The sequence below is a fragment of the Primulina huaijiensis genome, chromosome 16, assembly GCF_012295235.1.
Source record: "Primulina huaijiensis isolate GDHJ02 chromosome 16, ASM1229523v2, whole genome shotgun sequence".
NCBI lineage: Eukaryota > Viridiplantae > Streptophyta > Magnoliopsida > Lamiales > Gesneriaceae > Primulina > Primulina huaijiensis.
Genome location: NC_133321.1, coordinates 16,508,063 through 16,526,177, shown reverse-complemented (window position 1 = coordinate 16,526,177; position 18,115 = coordinate 16,508,063). Strand labels below are relative to the sequence as shown.

Genomic DNA, 18,115 nt, shown 5'->3' with positions numbered 1-18,115 from the left:
AAAATTAGCCGCACATTTGACGATATAAAGTAACAAAAATAATGGAATATCATTATAATCTTTAGGATAATTTAGATTTAACAAATACAAAAAAAATTTCTTTAAATTAATGTCATGTTACAACATAATTTTCTCACCATATGGCCTCAATTATGATTAATATAGATTTGCACATGATATTGTTTGTGAATATTAGCATTATATAGTCCACTCGATAATATCAAATAAAAATCGTTGCAAAAGGAGACACGTAAGTTATATAAACTAGTGGATTCTAGAAAAAAAAATTACAGAATGAAATAGTTTTAAAATTTTAAAATAAAATTTAATAATTTTTGAATTTGAAATGATGTAAGATAAAATTAAATATAAACAAAAATTATTATAATATAGTAAAATCATGTAGTTAGTTTGATATGATGAACATTATTTTAGGCAAATTCAAAATTACACACGGACTCCACACACACACACACACATATATATATATATGATAAAACTCGTGTGAGACGGCTTCAAGGGTCGTATTTTGTGAGACGGCCTCACGGGTCGTATTTTGTGATACGAATCTCTTATTTGGGTCATCTATGAAAAAATATTATTTTCATACTAAGAGTATTACTTTTTATTGTGAATATCGGTAGGATTGACCCGTCACACAAACACACACATATATATATGCACGAGCCACGGGATATATATACACGAGCCACGCATTTCCCACATTTTAGGTTTTATTATAACAATATAATGTGTCTTTAAAAAAACTATGGAGTAAAATATGAATTCAATTATTTATTATACTAACTAACTAACTAACTATATATATATATATATATATTTCAATATTTTAGCACCAACCAAACTTGTCGGTAATGTCATATCAAAACCCCTCAACTCTTTCAAATTTAGCTTTTTCTCTCCAAATTTAGTGTTTGCATTGGAAAATCCTCTTTGTATTAGTGTGTTATGCTTTTCTTTCTGCTTTCTTTTCCATCACTTTCCTTTTGGCTTGGTTTTTATTTGACCAATCAGATCAACTACAATATTTCTTTATTTAGAGCTGTTTATGACTTTTCTTAAGACAATGTCAACTTGTTATATTCACTATTTAGGGAAAAAATCATGTTATATATATATATATATATATATGATATATATATCGNGATCTGACGCTTGATATGACCAACGGTACCGTACAAAGCCATGGCAATCAGGAAAACAAGATGAAGAAAAGAAGAACAACGGTTTGATGTAGTGTAAATCTCCACCAATAATCATTCAACATTACTAGCCAAAAAAGGAGAAAAATAAGTTATATATATTTAGGGTTAAAAGGAAAAAGACTAAGTTAGCCTAATTACATAAAATAAATGAGTAAAATTCATTTTGCCACAGACGAATTATTGATAAATTAGTAAATTTGTGCATGAACTATGGTAAATGAATTAATTGATACATAAACTATTTATAAATTGTCAAATTTATACATTAACTATTGTAAATGACTTAATTAATACATAAAGTAAAAAACGCTACTATAACCTAAATTACTTTAAAGCTCAATTACAATAGCTCGAAAATATTGTTTTCGGACGACCGAAGAAAAAATAATCATCATCTTATGTTAACAACACTAATCACATATTCATATCAGATACAAGAGTGCTCTTTTGCAATTTACTAAAGACATGGAAGGTGGTAAGTGGTAACACTGACGCGCCAGCAATGACCCAAGCATGAATGGCAAAATTGTGGAGAAAATTAATTTAAATAAAAACAAAATAACATCATATTAAATTTATAAAAAAAAATTGTCAAACATTACTTATTTATTCTTTAAAAAAAATTAAATGCGCTATTTATTAATATTACGCGAATAGGTCTACTGTGAGACAATTTTGCTCTACATATATCTATGAGACGAGTTGATCTGATCCATACAATGAAAAGTAATATTTTGACATAAAAAATAATATTTTTCATCGGTTTGGTCAGGTCGGTTTGTACATACAATCGAAACATCTACACACATATATAATGAAATTATATTTTTTAATTATAAATTTGATCTCGTTTTACTTTTTTCATTAATGATGATTAAATGGTTAATACTATGTTTTCCATTTATAAAATTTTAGCACTATTTAACCATATGAATGAAATAACCCTCGTATATAGAAGATAATGGATCAAAAAAATTGATATAAATACATAATTATTAATAAATCTGAACAATAACTAATAATGTTTTCTAATAAACCTAATATAATTTTAGCTAGGGCAAATGCTAAATGTTCCCACAATTATGACGAAGATAAGAATTCTGCTTTCAAAATTAAATATTATTGACGACTGAAGTCCTTTGTCTCGTCTGGATACGGAAATATTATTAATTATTTTTAAAAATGTATTGTTTTTTATATAAATTTTTTGTGAGACAATTTTACTGATTTTTTTATATGAGATGAATCAACATGTTTTATACATATAGTAAAAAAAACAATATTTCTAACAAAAAAAATAATATTTTTTTATGAATCGAATCGAGTTGGATATCAGTTTTACAAAATTGATACGTGAAACCGTCTTACGTTAAACTGTGTTTCAAGAAAGAGTGGTTAATATTAACATTCAGTTTTTGCGTGAATCTGTTGTCGAGGAGTCCTTTCATGGAGTTGCCCAGAAAGTGATATTTATTTATGAAGCAGAATGATGAGCTTGGCCTGAATTTTTCAATTTGTGGTCTAAGTATTTCTAATCATATTTTTATTTTTTTTGTGTGTGTGTTTGTGTACACGTGTCACAAATAATATCGAGTAATGTTAAATTTGTTGAAAATGTTCTACTATCATTGCATGCTATGTTGTTCCAATTGATTGGTTATAAGGTGCATGAAAATATTTTTAGCCTTTTTTGAACTCATCAAAATTTCAGTTCTTGGAAGAATATCTGTATAAGAATATATTACAAACATACTATATATTATATTAATTAATTCGTTATGTTACGTACGAGTGATAATTCACATGGATGTATGTATATGTATCTGAACAATCACATGAAATTTTTCCAAATATTTCAATAATAGTACTTTTTTTGAGCACAATAAATGTCATTATCAAAAGAACGATCGAAACATATCGTTTGAACTGTTGTATAATTTAAAATTATAAATTATATACCATTACCTATGAGCTGACGTCTATATATTGAATATAATGACGTATATCGAAATTATACATCCAATAGATATCGTCTAAACAATACTCAAGTCCGTGTCCACAGTTGATTTGATATATATTATTAAAAGAAAACGTAACGTCAAATCAATCCACATATATAAATTGTCATAGGATACTTGACATGAGCGATGCTGGTACATGGCTTAGAGGTATATGCGTGGCATTTGTTGAGTCTACGTGCTCTCCGTCTTGCCAGATATTTGCTATCATTGTACTCCACGAAGGCTAATTAGCACCAACTCATACTGACAGCAAGAATTTTGTTATTTATTATTGTAATGAATCTCATTTATATTTCCAACTCATACTCACGGAATGAATTTTGTTATTTGTTGTAATTAATCACATTTATATTTAAATTAATTTTTTGAAAGATGTATATATAAATTTAGATAATTATTTCTTCTTGCGATAGCTTTTAAGATTGAATTAGATCAAAATTTATAATCTTAACATGATATAAGAACTCAGTCTCACCATTTCGTGTGAATTTATGAGTATTGTTCATTACCCACTGATATCGTATAAACTTCACTCTTTTTATTCTTTGATATGAGAGGGTACGTTTTGTTAGATTTACATCATCTAATTATGTTATTGAGAGTTATATATATATGGCTTTTACCATATTCTCTTCGTAAACTAGTTTTTTAGGTGAAATTATGTTCAAATCCAAAATTTTTTTTATTGAAAATGTAAAAAAAAAAAGAAAGAGGAGATTAATCATTGTACATACCATTTCAATCTACTTATGTTACAAATAACTTATTGTGTGTATAATAGAAATATTTGAAACCAAATATAATGTAATATAAATCATTATTAGAGCAAGTGGAATATATGTATATTTTTTTGAAAAATTAATTTATATAGAAATTATATAAAGATTTTAATAAGCAATTATCATTAAATGTAACGTGTTATGAAATTACTACTTTATATAACTATCACAAGGAGGATATTTTACAAAATATAGAAGCATACACCCAAAAAATTATAGGAATTGTGATCTATATTCAAAAATAATAATTATAAATAAATAAATTGTGATCCCATTTAAGAAACTGTTTTTTCAACCTGTTTTTGTTTATTAATCAGAGACAATAAATAAATAGGTGAAAAGTCATATCGTGAGACTTTCAAGCTATCTATTTTAGAGAAACAATAAGCAAAAACATGTTACCTATTTCTGCTTCTATGTTGTTTATATTTATTGCTTCTAACTCCTAATTTATCCTCCATATATCATATTTATCAATTTTTATTGAAACAAAGACTATGTTATTTTATAATATTAGTGGTTTCTATTTATCAAATATATTTCTATGTTGTTATATATGGAAATTTAATGATAAATTTGGACACATTTATTTAATTTTAAACAGTAACATAAATACAAAAAAAATTAATTACTGACATTTTTTTACGTCGTTTCAACAATCACAAAAACTCTTGTGAGACGGTCTCACGGATCAATTTCGTGAGTCGAATATCTTATTTGGATCATCCATGAAAATATATTATTTTATTCCAAGAGTATTACTTTTTATCGTGAATATCGGTAGGGTTGACCCGTCTCACAGATAAAAATTCGTGAGACCGTCTCACAAGAGTCTTATTCTTCAACAATTTAAAACAAATTATTTATCCAAAAACAGATGAGAAAAAAATTAAAGCAAAAATAACTTTTTTTTTAAAAAAAAACTATCCTTAGAAATGGACAATTGATTGATAATAATAGTAATAAAAACCTTTATTTTTTAAAAACGGCATAAGATTAATAATATTATTGAGAAAAATATTTAGAAAAAATATTATTATGTTTTAATACACAAACATAATAAATACTGATTTTTATTCAATATTATAACAAATAATAACCTTGGAAGACTCATCCAATTAGGCCAATCAAACTTATGATTAATCAACAAATAATTGTCTGAAACTGAACCAGGAAAAAAGGTGGTCCTAGACTGTTAGGCTTCTAGACTAGGATTGTTTATTTATTTATCTTCAAAATATGTACTAATCCAATCATCTTCTTCGAAAGTTTGATTCATGAATTTTAACAAATAAGATCAGGCTATCATTATTCACATTAAAAACAAGCATGTGATAAATTTCTCATACTTCGTCCAAGATTAATGGAGCAGTGACTGTTTACTATTTCACGAGTAATAATTCAATCAAATCAAAAGAAACAGAAAAAGAGAGAGAGATATAATTGAAAACCGAGCAATGTGTTGAGTGGAAGCAAAGGTATGACTCCCCTACATCACTTCACTGCTTGATACTTGTGGGGTTCTCAGGCAAGATTTCGGAATTTCTGCCGCTTCTGCTGATCATGTTTCTCTATTATTTGTCTTGAATTTGATTATGTAGTCCGTCTTTTTCGCACCTTGTTTTGTTCTCCATTTTCCCATATTTTTATAGCTATTTTTTATACCATCGCCGGAGTCTGTTTGGTCCGGAAACTGGTTCTTCCGGTGCTGGAAGCAGCCTTTTTTCGAAATGGGACACTGTCGATCTCGGTCTTTTGCAAGACGGGGGAGTTTTGTTTAAACATTCTTACTTCTTGGAAAAAGGAGAGAGCTTCCAGACTTGTGTTTTCGGGTTGCGTGTTACAGATCTGTGGGGGGTTAAAGGCGTGATTTTTTTTGTTGTATGTGGAGGTTTTGGTGACTTGAGAGGGTAGGGAGCGGAGCTGGGTGTTGCTGTGGATGGTGGCAGTGAGCCGCCGTGATAATGAGTGTGAGAGGGTGGCGGCGGCGGTGGTGGGGCGGAGGTGAGCGTTTCACATGGAATGGAAGATCTTGCCGACCGTGACATCGAGCGGGTATTTTATGTTTCTTCAAAGTGTGATTTTTGTGGCTAATTTGTTTTCTTTTAGGAAAACAATCCATTGTTTATGTTGCTAAAATTTACAAATTTTTCATGCCTTTTGCAAGCTCATAGTATGAGATTTTTCAGAGGTTTTAGTTTCTAGACCCCCTGGGTGATGACTAACTAATGCCATTTTTTCCCTTGCATAATTCTCTTCATTATGTTGATTTGATTATTCTATAATGTGCGAGTGTTTTGATTGGGATGGTAATTTGAGGAATCAATTGCCTTGTTAATGTAGTTTTTTTTTTCATTATTTTTTTTGCTTTGTTACCTTTAATTTACCAACTATTTTGTCAGACTCGTATGTTCAAACAATTAAATTGATGAAAAATTTATTTAGACGCGTAGTTACTCGTTAAACCTGTGTAAATCGAACAATTGCGTATATTTTGTAGCTGAGATAAAGAAAATTCCATAAAAGAATGCTCCACTTGGCGTAGCATATTTCCAACAGTGACCAATTCGAGCATTGAATGTATGAAAGATATGACAAACATTCCATCTGCTTGAGCTGACAACAAGCGTCAAGCGTAGTAGAAGATAGCGTCAAGCATAGTGGAAGATAAGAACTAGTTGCTAGTAGGTCATCCCTGTATCCATAGAAAATAACCTGCTCCAACTTTCCAATTTCGAGTGCTCTGAGGAACTTGTCTCGTGTACTGAATCGGGAAAAAAAAACATACATTTTGAATTCCATTACGGTTGTTATCGTGGAAAAGTAAATTCTTATCGATTTGAATTTTGTGATGTGTATATATTATGAAAACTGGTGTTGAGCATGATTTATCAATAACTTGAGAATAATGCAAGAGTCAGTGATCATAGATTGGATTCTAACTTTGGCTATAACCTTTAAACTCATAATATGTTTGTTTTACATTATGCAGGCGTTGATTGCTCTGAAGAAGGGTGCTCAACTTCTGAAGTACGGCCGTAAGGGCAATCCTAAAATTTATCCGTTTAGACTCTCTGATGTAAGTCCGATAGGCTTTACATGACAATGTCAGACACATACTTCTACTATCATTTTTTGTGCACAGTTACTCATTTTCTTTTGTTTCCTTTTCTTTTCCGACTCCTTTGTTTCTTTATGTTTTTTGGTTTTTCATATTGTTCATTTGTGACAGAAGTTATGTAATTCATCCTCTCAGAACATTTTCAGTCTCCTTGACAACTTTGTTCTTTACAATGCTAATGGTCGTTTTAGTTTTAATATTGCAGGATGGAACTTCTTTAATCTGGATATCTAGTAGTGGTGAAAGACGTTTGAAGTTAGCTTCAGTTTCAAGAATTATTTCTGGACAAAGAACTGTGAGATTTTTGAATTGCTATGTTATGTTAATAATATGCTTTTTCATGAATTGGCTCAAAATATATGTTCCCTTCAGTTTCATCATCTGCAGCGCATCTAATATCCTGAGTTCTGTTCTAATTATTCTTTTGAACTTGTGCCAGGCTGTCTTCCAACGAAATTTGCACATTGACAAGGAAAATTTGGCCTTCTCCATCATATATAACGACGGAAAACAGTCCCTTGACCTGGTTAATGGGACCAAAAGTTTCCTTTTAACAATTTTTCTTTATAGTTTTTGCTTCTTTATTATTGATCCGTACCTTTTTCTTGTTTTGGTACCAGATCTGCAAGGACAAAGTTGATGCAGAAATCTGGACAGAAAGTCTTGAGACATTGATTTCATCTCAACAAGCGGGGCGTTCAAAAATTGATGGATGGGGTGATGAAGGTCTCTATTTTGATGTGAGTTTGATGATATTAATAATTATTTTTTTAATGTTGTTCCAGTTCATCTGTCATAGAAAGGTATTTTAATGTTTTGACCTATCATCTGTATTACAGGAAAACAAAGACTTGACATTAAATTGTCCAACTACTAGTTCTCTGACAAGCTATCATCCAGATAATTCGTTTCGTTCAGATAGGTCATACGTAGCATTGGATGAAACAAATATGCAAGTGAAAGGATCTGGTTCAGATGTTTTGCGGGTTAGCATATCTAGTATCCCCAGCACTTCCAGTCATGGTTCGGCACCTGATGATTGTGATGCTTCAGGTGATGTATATATATGGGGTGAGGTTTTATGTGATAATGTCGTCAAGGTTGGGCCAGAGAAGAATGCTACCGCCATTAGCACAAGGGCCGATGTTCTTCTCCCGAAGCCATTGGAATGTTGCATTGTTCTTGATGTTCATCATATAGCTTGTGGGGTCAGGCACGCCGCTCTGGTCACGAGGCAAGGTGAAGTCTTCAGTTGGGGTGAAGAATCTGGAGGACGGCTCGGTCATGGAGTTGGGAAAATTGTATCTCAACCTCGTCTGATTGAATCCTTATCCTTCTGCAATGTTGACTTAGTTGCATGTGGAGAGTTTCACTCGTGTGCTGTTACAATGTCCGGTGAACTTTACACATGGGGTGATGGTACACACAATGCCGGGCTCTTGGGTCTTGGCACAGATATCTGTCACTGGATACCGAAAAGAATTTCAGGCCCGCTGGAGGGACTTCGAGTTGCAAAGGTTACTTGTGGTACATGGCATACAGCGTTGATCACATCTACCGGACAGCTGTTTACATTTGGGGATGGAACTTTTGGAGCTCTAGGCCATGGAAATAGAGAAAACATCTTGTATCCAAGGGAGGTCGAGTCTCTGTCAGGGTTAAGGACAATCGCTGTTGCATGTGGAGTTTGGCATACTGCTGCTGTTGTCGAGGTTATCGTAACCCAGTCTAGTGCAAGTGTTGCATCTGGGAAATTGTTCACGTGGGGTGATGGTGATAAGAATCGCCTTGGACATGGCGACAAGGAACCCAGACTGGGCCCCACTTGTGTGTCCGGGCTAATAGACTACAATCTTCACAAGATAGGCTGTGGGCATAGTCTGACTGTCGCATTGACCACAACTGGTCTTGTTTTCACAATGGGAAGTACAGTATACGGCCAGCTCGGAAATCCTCAATCTGACGGAAATATTCCTTGCTTGGTAGAAGACAATATTAAGGGTGAATATGTTGAAGAAATCTCTTGTGGCGCTTATCATGTGGCTGTATTGACATCTAAAAATGAGGTCTTCACGTGGGGTAAAGGAGCTAATGGGAGGTTGGGCCATGGCGATGTGGAAGACAGAAAGACACCAACTGTACTCGAAGCTCTAAAAGATCGGCATGTTAAATTTATTGCCTGTGGTGCGAATTACAGTGCTGCTATATGTCTTCACAAGTGGGTTTCAGGTGCCGAGCAGTCCCAATGTTCGGCTTGTAGGCAGGCTTTTGGGTTTACGAGAAAAAGGCATAATTGCTACAATTGTGGATTAGTACACTGCCATTCTTGCAGTTCAAGAAAAGCTATACGAGCTGTATTGGCGCCTAATCCAAGCAAACCTCACCGTGTATGTGATTCTTGTTTTACAAAACTAAGTAAGTTGGAAGAATCGGGACCGAACAGCTTGAAAAATGGCATTTCCCGAGTTTCTGGTGAGAACAAGGACCGGTTGGACAAGGCTGATCTGTGGTTGACAAAGTCGTCGATGCCATCGTTGAACTTTGATTTGATTAAACAGTTGGATACAAAAGCAGCCAAACAAGGGAAGAAATCCGACACATTCTCTTTAGGTGGCTCTTCTCAAGTATCTTTATCGCAGTTGAGAGATGCTGTCATGTCCACGAACTTTGCTGTGCATCGATCAGTTCAAAAATCAATTCTTTCACCTTCCAATGTTAGTTCTAGGTCTGTGTCCCCTTTCTCGAGAAAGGCAAGCCCCCCACGATCTGCAACACCAGTTCCTACAACATCAGGTCTTTCTTTTTCGAAAAGTATCACCGAGAGCTTAAAGAAGACCAATGAACTTCTGAATCAAGAAGTGCATAGATTGCGGGCGCAGGTACATTTCTTGGCTTTACATTTTGGAAAAAATGCTCTTATTTTGTTTTTGTTTTGATCATTTCTTGATCTTGAGCTTTGACTAGGTGGAGAACCTTAGAAACCGATGTGAAAAGCAAGAATTGGAGATTCAGAATTCAGCTAGGAAAGCTCAGGAAGCAATGATATTAGCTGCCGAGGAGTCTGCCAAATGCAACGCTGCCAAAGAAGTTATCAAGTCACTTGCTGCACAGGTCAGGTTTAATTTCGCATGTTAATGTGTGCATTTGATGTCCATTGGCTCAAGAAAATGTTCGATCTGGTTATTTCTGTATTCGTCTCACCCTCAAAATCGTTCTTGTTTGTTTTATAATCGGAAAGATACGTGATTGTGGACTTGTGATGTTTCGTTTTCCAGCTAAAAGATATGGCAGAGAGATTGCCACCTGGCACATACGACCCCGAAAGTCTCAAGCTGGTTTACCTACCGAATGGTCTACACTATCGGGGTGCAAATGGGGAGAGTATTTCTCGATCGGATTCAATCAACGGTTCTCACTCAGTCTCTTACCCCGGGAATGAATCGAATTTACCAAACAGCATTCTGGGATATCCGGAATTTTCGGGGAACACCATTGAAACGAATGAAAATCATTGCTCGGCCACTCCTGGACTAGGACTCGCCACCTCCAAGGAGACAACTGACCGCTCAGAAGAATCCGGGCATTACAAGTATGGTGAAAATGGCTTGAAATCTACGAACTCAGAGACTCCTGGTAATGTTAGTCATCAAGTTGAAGCTGAATGGATCGAACAATATGAACCTGGTGTTTATACGACACTTGTAACCCTTCGAGATGGAACTAGAGATCTCAAACGTGTGCGATTCAGGTGCGTGGCGTCGTCCTTTCTTGTTTTTAAGGAACCATGTTGATGAACTTGTCTTAAATTAATTTCCTTTCAACTTTTGCTCGTCAGCCGGAGGAGATTTGGGGAACACCAAGCGGAACTGTGGTGGTCGGAGAACCGAGAAAAAGTTTACGAGCGATATAACATTCGTGTGTCATCCGATAAGTCATCGGTTTCCGGCCAGGCTGGCCAGAGAAAGGAAGGTTCTTATTCACCTTCTTCCCAGTTTTAGTGAAAGCATGTGTAGTTGTATATTGAGAAAGTTGTCCACTTTAACTTAGCGTAATTCCCAGTTTTATTTTAGTTTTTGGGGTTTCTATTTTACATCGTCGTTATTTTTAATTAGCTTTTCTTGTTCCATTTTATACTGTTTTCAAACGATGTTGTATAGTGTTTACATGTCAATTGGTGATATTGTTTAATTAAATAAGTTTCAAGCCAGGAACCACATAAATTTGATCTTTTCAAATATTTCAATATCACAAAAACTCTTGTAAGCATCAATTTTGTGAAACGAAGTTTTGACTCGACTCAATTCATGAAATTTTTTTATTTTTTTGTCAAAAATATTATTTTTTGTGGCAAATGTTGATCAAGTCGATCTGTCTCACAAATATATATCTCATAGAGACTTACTCAATAAATATATACTTTTAATTAGAATTAAATCTCTTCGATAACTCGCTTTTACATATTGATGAAGATATTTTTGTTAGAGTAGGTGTCAGACAAGTTAACATGTAGTTAGAGTATTTATTGACTCTAATATAAAACAAAATTTGTTTTAATAATATTTTTCGATTTTATTCGATTATGATATTATACTTTATGTTAATACTCACGTAAGTTGTATAGATAAAGTCCTGTAATATACAATAGGTACCATGAGGTCTGCGTCGCGACATAAGATCATATAACTCATTAGGAAGTGTACTGTATATTCTAAACATGTTCCTAGTCGAATCAGCCGCCTAAAATAAGGATATAGGTCGCTCGAGTTTGAGACTATCATATGTGATGTAAACGTCATGTTTCATTGGGAAGGACATGGAGATGTCTATTCACACAGATATGTGATCATATGATGATGCACTGAACAACCCTCCCTTGGACCATCCAAGTGGTTCTCACTTATCGAGTGGAATAGTCTGCATTTATGGATGTACACCATTAGTCATTTGACACGGAACAATGTAGGAGATATACATACTAGCATGTACTTTGATCCGTTTATCAATTTACATATGTTTTAAATGTTTTACAAATTTTTTCATCAGTTTTAGAGATGTATGTAAATTGAAGGCTTTGTATAATTACAAATTTTTTCATCATTTTAAAGAGATTATTTTGAGTGCTTCCGTTTAGTTTGAAAATCAAACTCGATTTAATTTATCGGTATTCAATATTTCAATAAATGAACTATTGTAGCTCAATGTTTGTCCTCCACCGAATCCTATCATAGAAGAATTTTACCTCTTTACATTTTTTCTACCCAGACTTCGTTCAAATTTATTTGTCGTCCACAAATGAATCATGTTCAACTTCAAACACATGAAAATTTATCATGTTACATACATCATCGTCGTCGTTTGGAGTAACTCTCATGGGGAACAATTAATGGCAGTGAATCGAACTGAGGAATGATGTGCTCACCATGGTAATATTGAAGTTTTTCTTATAATTTTCAAGCTTTGATTTTAGAAATTATTTAAAACAGACTCAGCGAAAAACAAAAAAAAGCGGGATAAATTCGAATTTTTCTTTAAGGTTAGCTGAGATTTTATGGATTTCGCCTAAATCACACTGTAAAAGATAATTGGAAGCTTTTATGGAGAGCTTTTCACCGGTAATTTTACAAATTTTATAGGTGATTGAGTGCGAAAATTTAAAAATTCCAACTCCACAATAAGAAAATTTATTCCAAAATCATCTGCAATTAAAGAACTAAATGATTTTTTCTATGGAACTTGTAAGATTAGGGAAAAAACTGATTTTTATAGGTTACTTTTCTAAATTTAGGGGTCGAGCCCTCTGTTTTTCAAGTCCAATTTTCTTATGGTTGGAGCTAGAATCCTGTTCTTTTTAAAATCAGACCACCGAACTATTTACAAATCGGTCTAAAATTAATAATAAAATTTTTTGAAACTTTTTTGGGGGTGTCTCCGTCCTTGCGCGGTGTCATACAACCAACCAGAGCTGAGGATCGCCCGCTCAACCGGCTGTCCCGAGTGGTGCTGCGGATTAACGTGGATATGCTGACCTGGGTTGGTAGAAGCCACTCGCACGAGTGAAATTTTCTACTGCTACTGTGTACGCTTGTTTCAGGATTAGGCATCTCTGGATGAGGTGAAGTCTTCTTTCCTTGTAGGTTCCGCCGGGACAATTCACAAATTTTCGCACATAGTTTATGTATATATGTTTAGTTGGATTTAAGCTGAAAACTAAATCCACATCAGAATATATGCTGTTGGAATTTTGTCAACGGACATGGTCACTCTAGTGACACTCCATTTCTGGAGATGCTTTTCTTGATCTCACTTTTTTTTCTATATATCGGCGGTTTTGATAGCCCAAGGATGTAAATGAAAATTTGTGAATTGAGCAGTTTAATTGGCTGCCATTTGTTATTGCCCTTTGTACCCCATCGACTATGGGATGATGGGATCGAAATGCAATTTTCCCTTTTGGATCTACGGTACCACTGTTGCGTTCAGGCAGTAAGAAATTGTCTGGAAATGCTATATTCTAAGAATTGCTCTGGCAATATCTAATCGCCTTTTATCTATCTATCTATCTATTTATATGTATATTATCTATTCATGGTGGTGCTGAAGGTGTTTTGGCAAATGTTGGTGGCCTTAAAACTTGCTTGATCACAAGTATATGAACTGAGGGCTTTGTTGAATACGTTCTCCTCCTGTTCCTCCTCCTCCTCCTCCGGTATCTTTATTGTTGTTCTTGGTGTTGCGGCTATTGATCGTAAACATTTAATATTCCGGTGGTAGATGATTTGGGACCAGCTTTATGGGAACTTATCGATGATGCCATAACACGCTGTCGTGATCCTGAAGGTCTGAGGGGTGATAGCATGTCGGAACTGAAGTGTGACTGACATGAAGAGTTGTGCTAAAGGAAGAGTTTGGCATACCACAAGGCAAGTTTTACATCGGCCAACCATTTTTCTTACCATGTCATTTACCTATGACTGAAGTTCGCATGTTTAAAAGCATTTTAGATTTTTGTTTTCATGTCACTCACTTGAAGCTGAATATTTTGAATCATTTAATTCTGGGAGGAACTTCATGAATGTTGTGGCTTCATTTAATCCATAGGATATGACGAGAGAAATTCTTCCCCTTCTTTTCGTAACTGATTAATTATTACAACATTTGTTTCCAAATCCTGCGTTAAAGGGCATAAATCTCAACTCCGTGATTAGATTTTTCTGAACAAAGAATTGTACTTTTCTCATACAATAATCGTAATTGATATACAAGTCAGTGTAACCATCCCTGCGGTTTGTTGAATTTGTAGACTTTCTACAATTCTTGGTTTCCTTCGAATACAGAAACAACATTGCCGCCGCGAGCTAACTTACCCAGACTACCTACATCTCTTGATGTGGCAAGTTTTCATTTATCAATGCTTGAGTTTTCTTGCTTTGCTTGCTTTTGGTAATTAGAATACCTACAACTCTTGATGTTGGATTAGTGCCACTGTTGTTTCATGCTCATGAAGAAATAAGACTGATCACCATATTTTCCCAGTGAAACATATATATATCCTAAATATTTTAGAATGATCAGATTTCATATCCATGCTGGAGGGCTGATGTTTGTGTATCCCTTACCACCTTAAAAATTGTGTGGTTTCATTTCAAAGCAAAACATGATATGTTAATGATAATTAGTGAATATAGACACAAAAAAACATTTTATAAAACAGTACAAGAATAATACATCAGGTCAGTCTCAGAAATCCTTCCCCTCCAACATATTAGCACAGTGATTAAGGAATTTACGTTGTATGTATACACATACATTTAAGAGAGTTCTCGGTCTCTACTTATTTTTCATACACATATCAGATATATAATTTTATAGCTATTTCACTTTACGGCAAGAACTAATACTGCTTTTACAGTTTAACAATATCCAGAACTATCAAATGGTACTAAAAATTGCTAATCTGATAGTGACCTCAGGAAGGCAGTATTCAAGCTCCATTTTATGTCCAGCGCTGGAAATGGATCATTACCACAGCATGGAGCGAAATCTCCGCAAAACACGTGGTGGTTTTTGCTTCTCTACTGTAGGGATCACATTCTCCATAAGCTGAAAGAAAGACAATTATTATAAGCTCAAAAAATGAGTGCCTGTTGCATGTGAAGCCGAAGTGAGAAAACAAAATATCCATATGCAAAAAGCTTACCCTACACCTTAACTTGGATTTTCCTGAGATGGCGGTAAAGCAAGATAAACTATTTAATGTAGTATTATATCACATTTAAAACATATCTAATACCCACTCTGAAATTACACGTAAATACAAGAGAGTATATATCTGTTTGTCGTCTAGAATAAATCTCGTGGACCTCAGTAAAAGAAATTATAAGAAAGCAATTATATCTATCTCTATCTATATGCTACATTCTCTATACTATCTTAAATGGGGAGAATAAAGACAAATATGCTAGGTTTGTTTTGGCCTTCTTTTTAACTGCATAATCACCCCTAATCCCCTATTCATATTTTTATACTTATCATTTGACCCCTTAGCAATTTTAATTGAAAGATAACTTCGTTACAAAAACGGATTGTACATGCGCCGAGGTACTAGTATCTTATGAAATATTTACAGAAGAAAGTCGGTACCTGCTTGAGCCGCATCTTTGTCAGCTTCTCCTGGTATAGGGAAATTCATAAACAAAAATTTCTAAATTTTACACAAAGAAATGAAAAATAAATGCCATTGACACTAAACCTCCCAAGACACATAGTGCTCCAATAACAGAGCCTTACTACTTTTAAATAACAGAGAGATATATAAAAGGACAATCAGTAACAGCATGAAAATATTCAGCAGTGCGCAAAAGATCAAGGAGATGCAGAAAATAGTATGTTTAATAAGCCTTTTCTAACCAATCTATCTTAAATCCAAGTAACAGTGAACTAAAAAATAGTTAAAGGATACACCATGATTCCCTGAAAGAGCATTAAAAATAAAAGAAAACTAAAAAAAATCGATTATCTTCAAATATAGATTGGTTAATGAATATTCATACTCCCAGGAATGTTTTGATAAAAATCAAGTCCTCGGAGCATATTTACGCATATCAGGAAATACTTTTGATCAGGAAACTTACTAGCTCTTTTAAAAAAGTCAACCGAGTACTTTAAAGGGCAAGGATGATCTTTTACACAGTACGTGGATACCAAATAAACGTGGATTGTTTTAAAATTTTAAATAAAAAAGACAAGATGAATCAGTCACCAAGTCAGGGCCTAATATGGTGATAGTTTCCTTCAGAATAATATTGTAGTACAACATTGTTCGAGATTGATGGTGAGTCATGCCTTTTCACGTGCCGATAGTATAACCTTTTAAGCAGCATATTAAATAAGAAATTCTGGCAGATACTCGAGATCCTTAGTGTCGAAGGTTGGTCCTAAAATATGGGGATGTGCAGAGTAATGAACTTTGCAGCTTTAGTTTTTCAGCGACCAAATAAAAACTAAGCAAACCACGCAGGACAGTAAATGCAGTAGGCAATCATAAATGCGAAGAAAATTAATTTGTTAGCCAAAAAAAAAAAGAAGAGTTACAGACACAAAAAAACCATCATGATACTCCTCCAGAGGCTGGAAATTTATGCAAGAAAAGCTCGTTGAGTTACCTTTTCTATAAGTAGCCGCTCATTTTCTTCCTCTAGCTTCATTTCCATTAACTCCAATTCAACTTGATACGCCTGAATACACGCAAAACCCAACACTTCAAAATAATTAAAAAATAAAAACAACACAAAACCCAAATCAATCAAAACGAGCAGCAATCGAAAAGAAGGAAATCCCACCTGCTTCCGCTCTCTTGACCTGGCGGCACTCTCCCTATTCTTAATCATCCTTCTTTGCCTTTGCTGTGCCGCCTTTTCCAAGGGCTCCAACAAACTCAGACTCCGTCTCCCTCTTCCGCTTCCCAACCCCCCAACATCCAATCCTACCCCAATACCTATTCCCACAACTCCAGAATTCTTGTAAGAATAAATTCCCCCGCTCAACTTCTCCTCCTTAACGGCCACCGTATCTGCCGCCTCCTCCTCCTCCTTTGCCGCAGCTTTCACCAAAAAATCCTCCAAAGTCATCATCTCCTTCTTCGGCTGCTGCCCACTCTTTTTCCCATCCACGATCTCTCTCCAAACTTCCTCAGCTGTTTTCCTCACCAACTTCCGCGGTTCCTCTTCTCCATCGCTACTTCGAGACACAGCTCCAGCAGCATCCAAAAGAGTGATCTTTGCATTCAACAGAGTACCAGTAAAACTCTCTGCCTCACCAACAGAACGGCGACGGTCTTGATCAGGGCTCTGATTCCTTTCCCCATATGCATTTCTCAAAAACCCATCCAATGAAATTAAATTATCGTGAGCATTGCTGGTGCTGTCATTTCTAAGTAGATCTATAGCAACAGAAGTAGAGGAGCACGCGGACAGCTTCCGCTTAAGATCAGATTTCCCAGAAGCCATATGCTTCGACGACGCCATTTCAATAATCGAACAATTGGAAAATTACATATTTGAGCTAGCTTGATCCCAATGTGTTTCCCAAAATCCTCGTCAGCTTAAAATGCATGGCACAGTAGTGGATAAAATTTCTAATGATTGTGTAATTTTGCAGACGACCTAGGGCTTTGGGAATATTTGGCGATTATATGCAGTGAAGGACATTCGGTGTCTTTTAACTGACAGTACGAACAAGATTCTGTTCCTCTAAATTAGAGGAGAAGCTGAGCTGTTTTTTCCCGAGCCCAGCCCAGCCTAGCCCAGACCAGCTCAGCCCATCTTATTGGTGAAGTGGGCTTTAGCTTTGGGCTCACAAATCCGATAGAAATTTAAAAGAGATAAATATTTTGAACATCCGAACATGTAATTAAAAAATAGGTACCAACGTCTCTAAACTCTAAAGAGAGTATGCGAGTTAGTAGAATAT

General features: G+C 34.7%; 2 protein-coding genes and 1 long non-coding RNA gene across 6 annotated transcripts; 2 read left to right on the top strand and 1 right to left on the bottom strand.

Annotated features, from left to right (window-relative positions):
- Positions 1-5,295: 5,295 nt before the first annotated feature.
- Positions 5,296-11,347, top strand: LOC140960745 (PH, RCC1 and FYVE domains-containing protein 1-like). Of its 3 annotated transcripts, XM_073419000.1 has the most exons (9): positions 5,296-6,081; positions 7,019-7,105; positions 7,353-7,442; positions 7,587-7,673; positions 7,768-7,887; positions 7,987-10,026; positions 10,112-10,258; positions 10,423-10,895; positions 10,983-11,347. In XM_073419000.1, the coding sequence occupies exons 1-9, from the start codon at positions 6,049-6,051 to the stop codon at positions 11,143-11,145; spliced, it is 3,240 nt and encodes a 1,079-aa protein (XP_073275101.1). In that variant the 5' UTR covers positions 5,296-6,048; the 3' UTR covers positions 11,146-11,347. The 3 variants fall into 3 exon arrangements, with proteins under 3 accessions (XP_073275101.1, XP_073275102.1, XP_073275103.1); XM_073419001.1 differs by lacking the exons at positions 7,019-7,105; positions 7,353-7,442 and having other exon boundaries at positions 5,297-6,081; XM_073419002.1 differs by lacking the exon at positions 5,296-6,081 and having other exon boundaries at positions 7,035-7,105; positions 7,339-7,442; positions 7,587-7,887.
- Positions 11,348-12,562: 1,215 nt separating this feature from the next.
- Positions 12,563-14,238, top strand: LOC140961297 (uncharacterized). Its single transcript, XR_012172324.1, has 2 exons — positions 12,563-13,259; positions 13,919-14,238. It is a non-coding gene; the product is annotated as an uncharacterized lncRNA (long non-coding RNA).
- Positions 14,239-14,831: 593 nt separating this feature from the next.
- Positions 14,832-17,880, bottom strand: LOC140961296 (G-box-binding factor 4-like). 2 transcript variants are annotated; one of them, XM_073419732.1, is made up of 4 exons: positions 16,987-17,880; positions 16,810-16,881; positions 15,788-15,817; positions 14,832-15,247 (listed from the first exon to the last, which is right to left on the bottom strand). In XM_073419732.1, the coding sequence occupies exons 1-4, from the start codon at positions 17,668-17,670 to the stop codon at positions 15,167-15,169; spliced, it is 867 nt and encodes a 288-aa protein (XP_073275833.1). In that variant the 5' UTR covers positions 17,671-17,880; the 3' UTR covers positions 14,832-15,166. The 2 variants fall into 2 exon arrangements, with proteins under 2 accessions (XP_073275833.1, XP_073275834.1); XM_073419733.1 differs by lacking the exon at positions 15,788-15,817.
- Positions 17,881-18,115: the final 235 nt, after the last annotated feature.

Excerpts from the sequence above, each read along its gene's own strand:
- LOC140960745 (XM_073419000.1), top strand. The coding sequence starts at position 6,049 with ATGGAAGATCTTGCCGACCGTGACATCGAGCGG. Across the intron at positions 7,888-7,986 it reads ATGAAGGTCTCTATTTTGAT|GAAAACAAAGACTTGACATT; the intron begins GTGAGTTTGATG and ends TCTGTATTACAG. Across the intron at positions 10,259-10,422 it reads TCAAGTCACTTGCTGCACAG|CTAAAAGATATGGCAGAGAG; the intron begins GTCAGGTTTAAT and ends TTCGTTTTCCAG.
- LOC140961296 (XM_073419732.1), bottom strand. The coding sequence starts at position 17,670 with ATGGCGTCGTCGAAGCATATGGCTTCTGGGAAATCTGATCTTAAGCGG. Across the intron at positions 16,882-16,986 it reads GGTCAAGAGAGCGGAAGCAG|GCGTATCAAGTTGAATTGGA; the intron begins GTGGGATTTCCT and ends GCGTGTATTCAG. Across the intron at positions 15,248-15,787 it reads CAAAGATGCGGCTCAAGCAG|CTTATGGAGAATGTGATCCC; the intron begins GTACCGACTTTC and ends TCTTTCTTTCAG.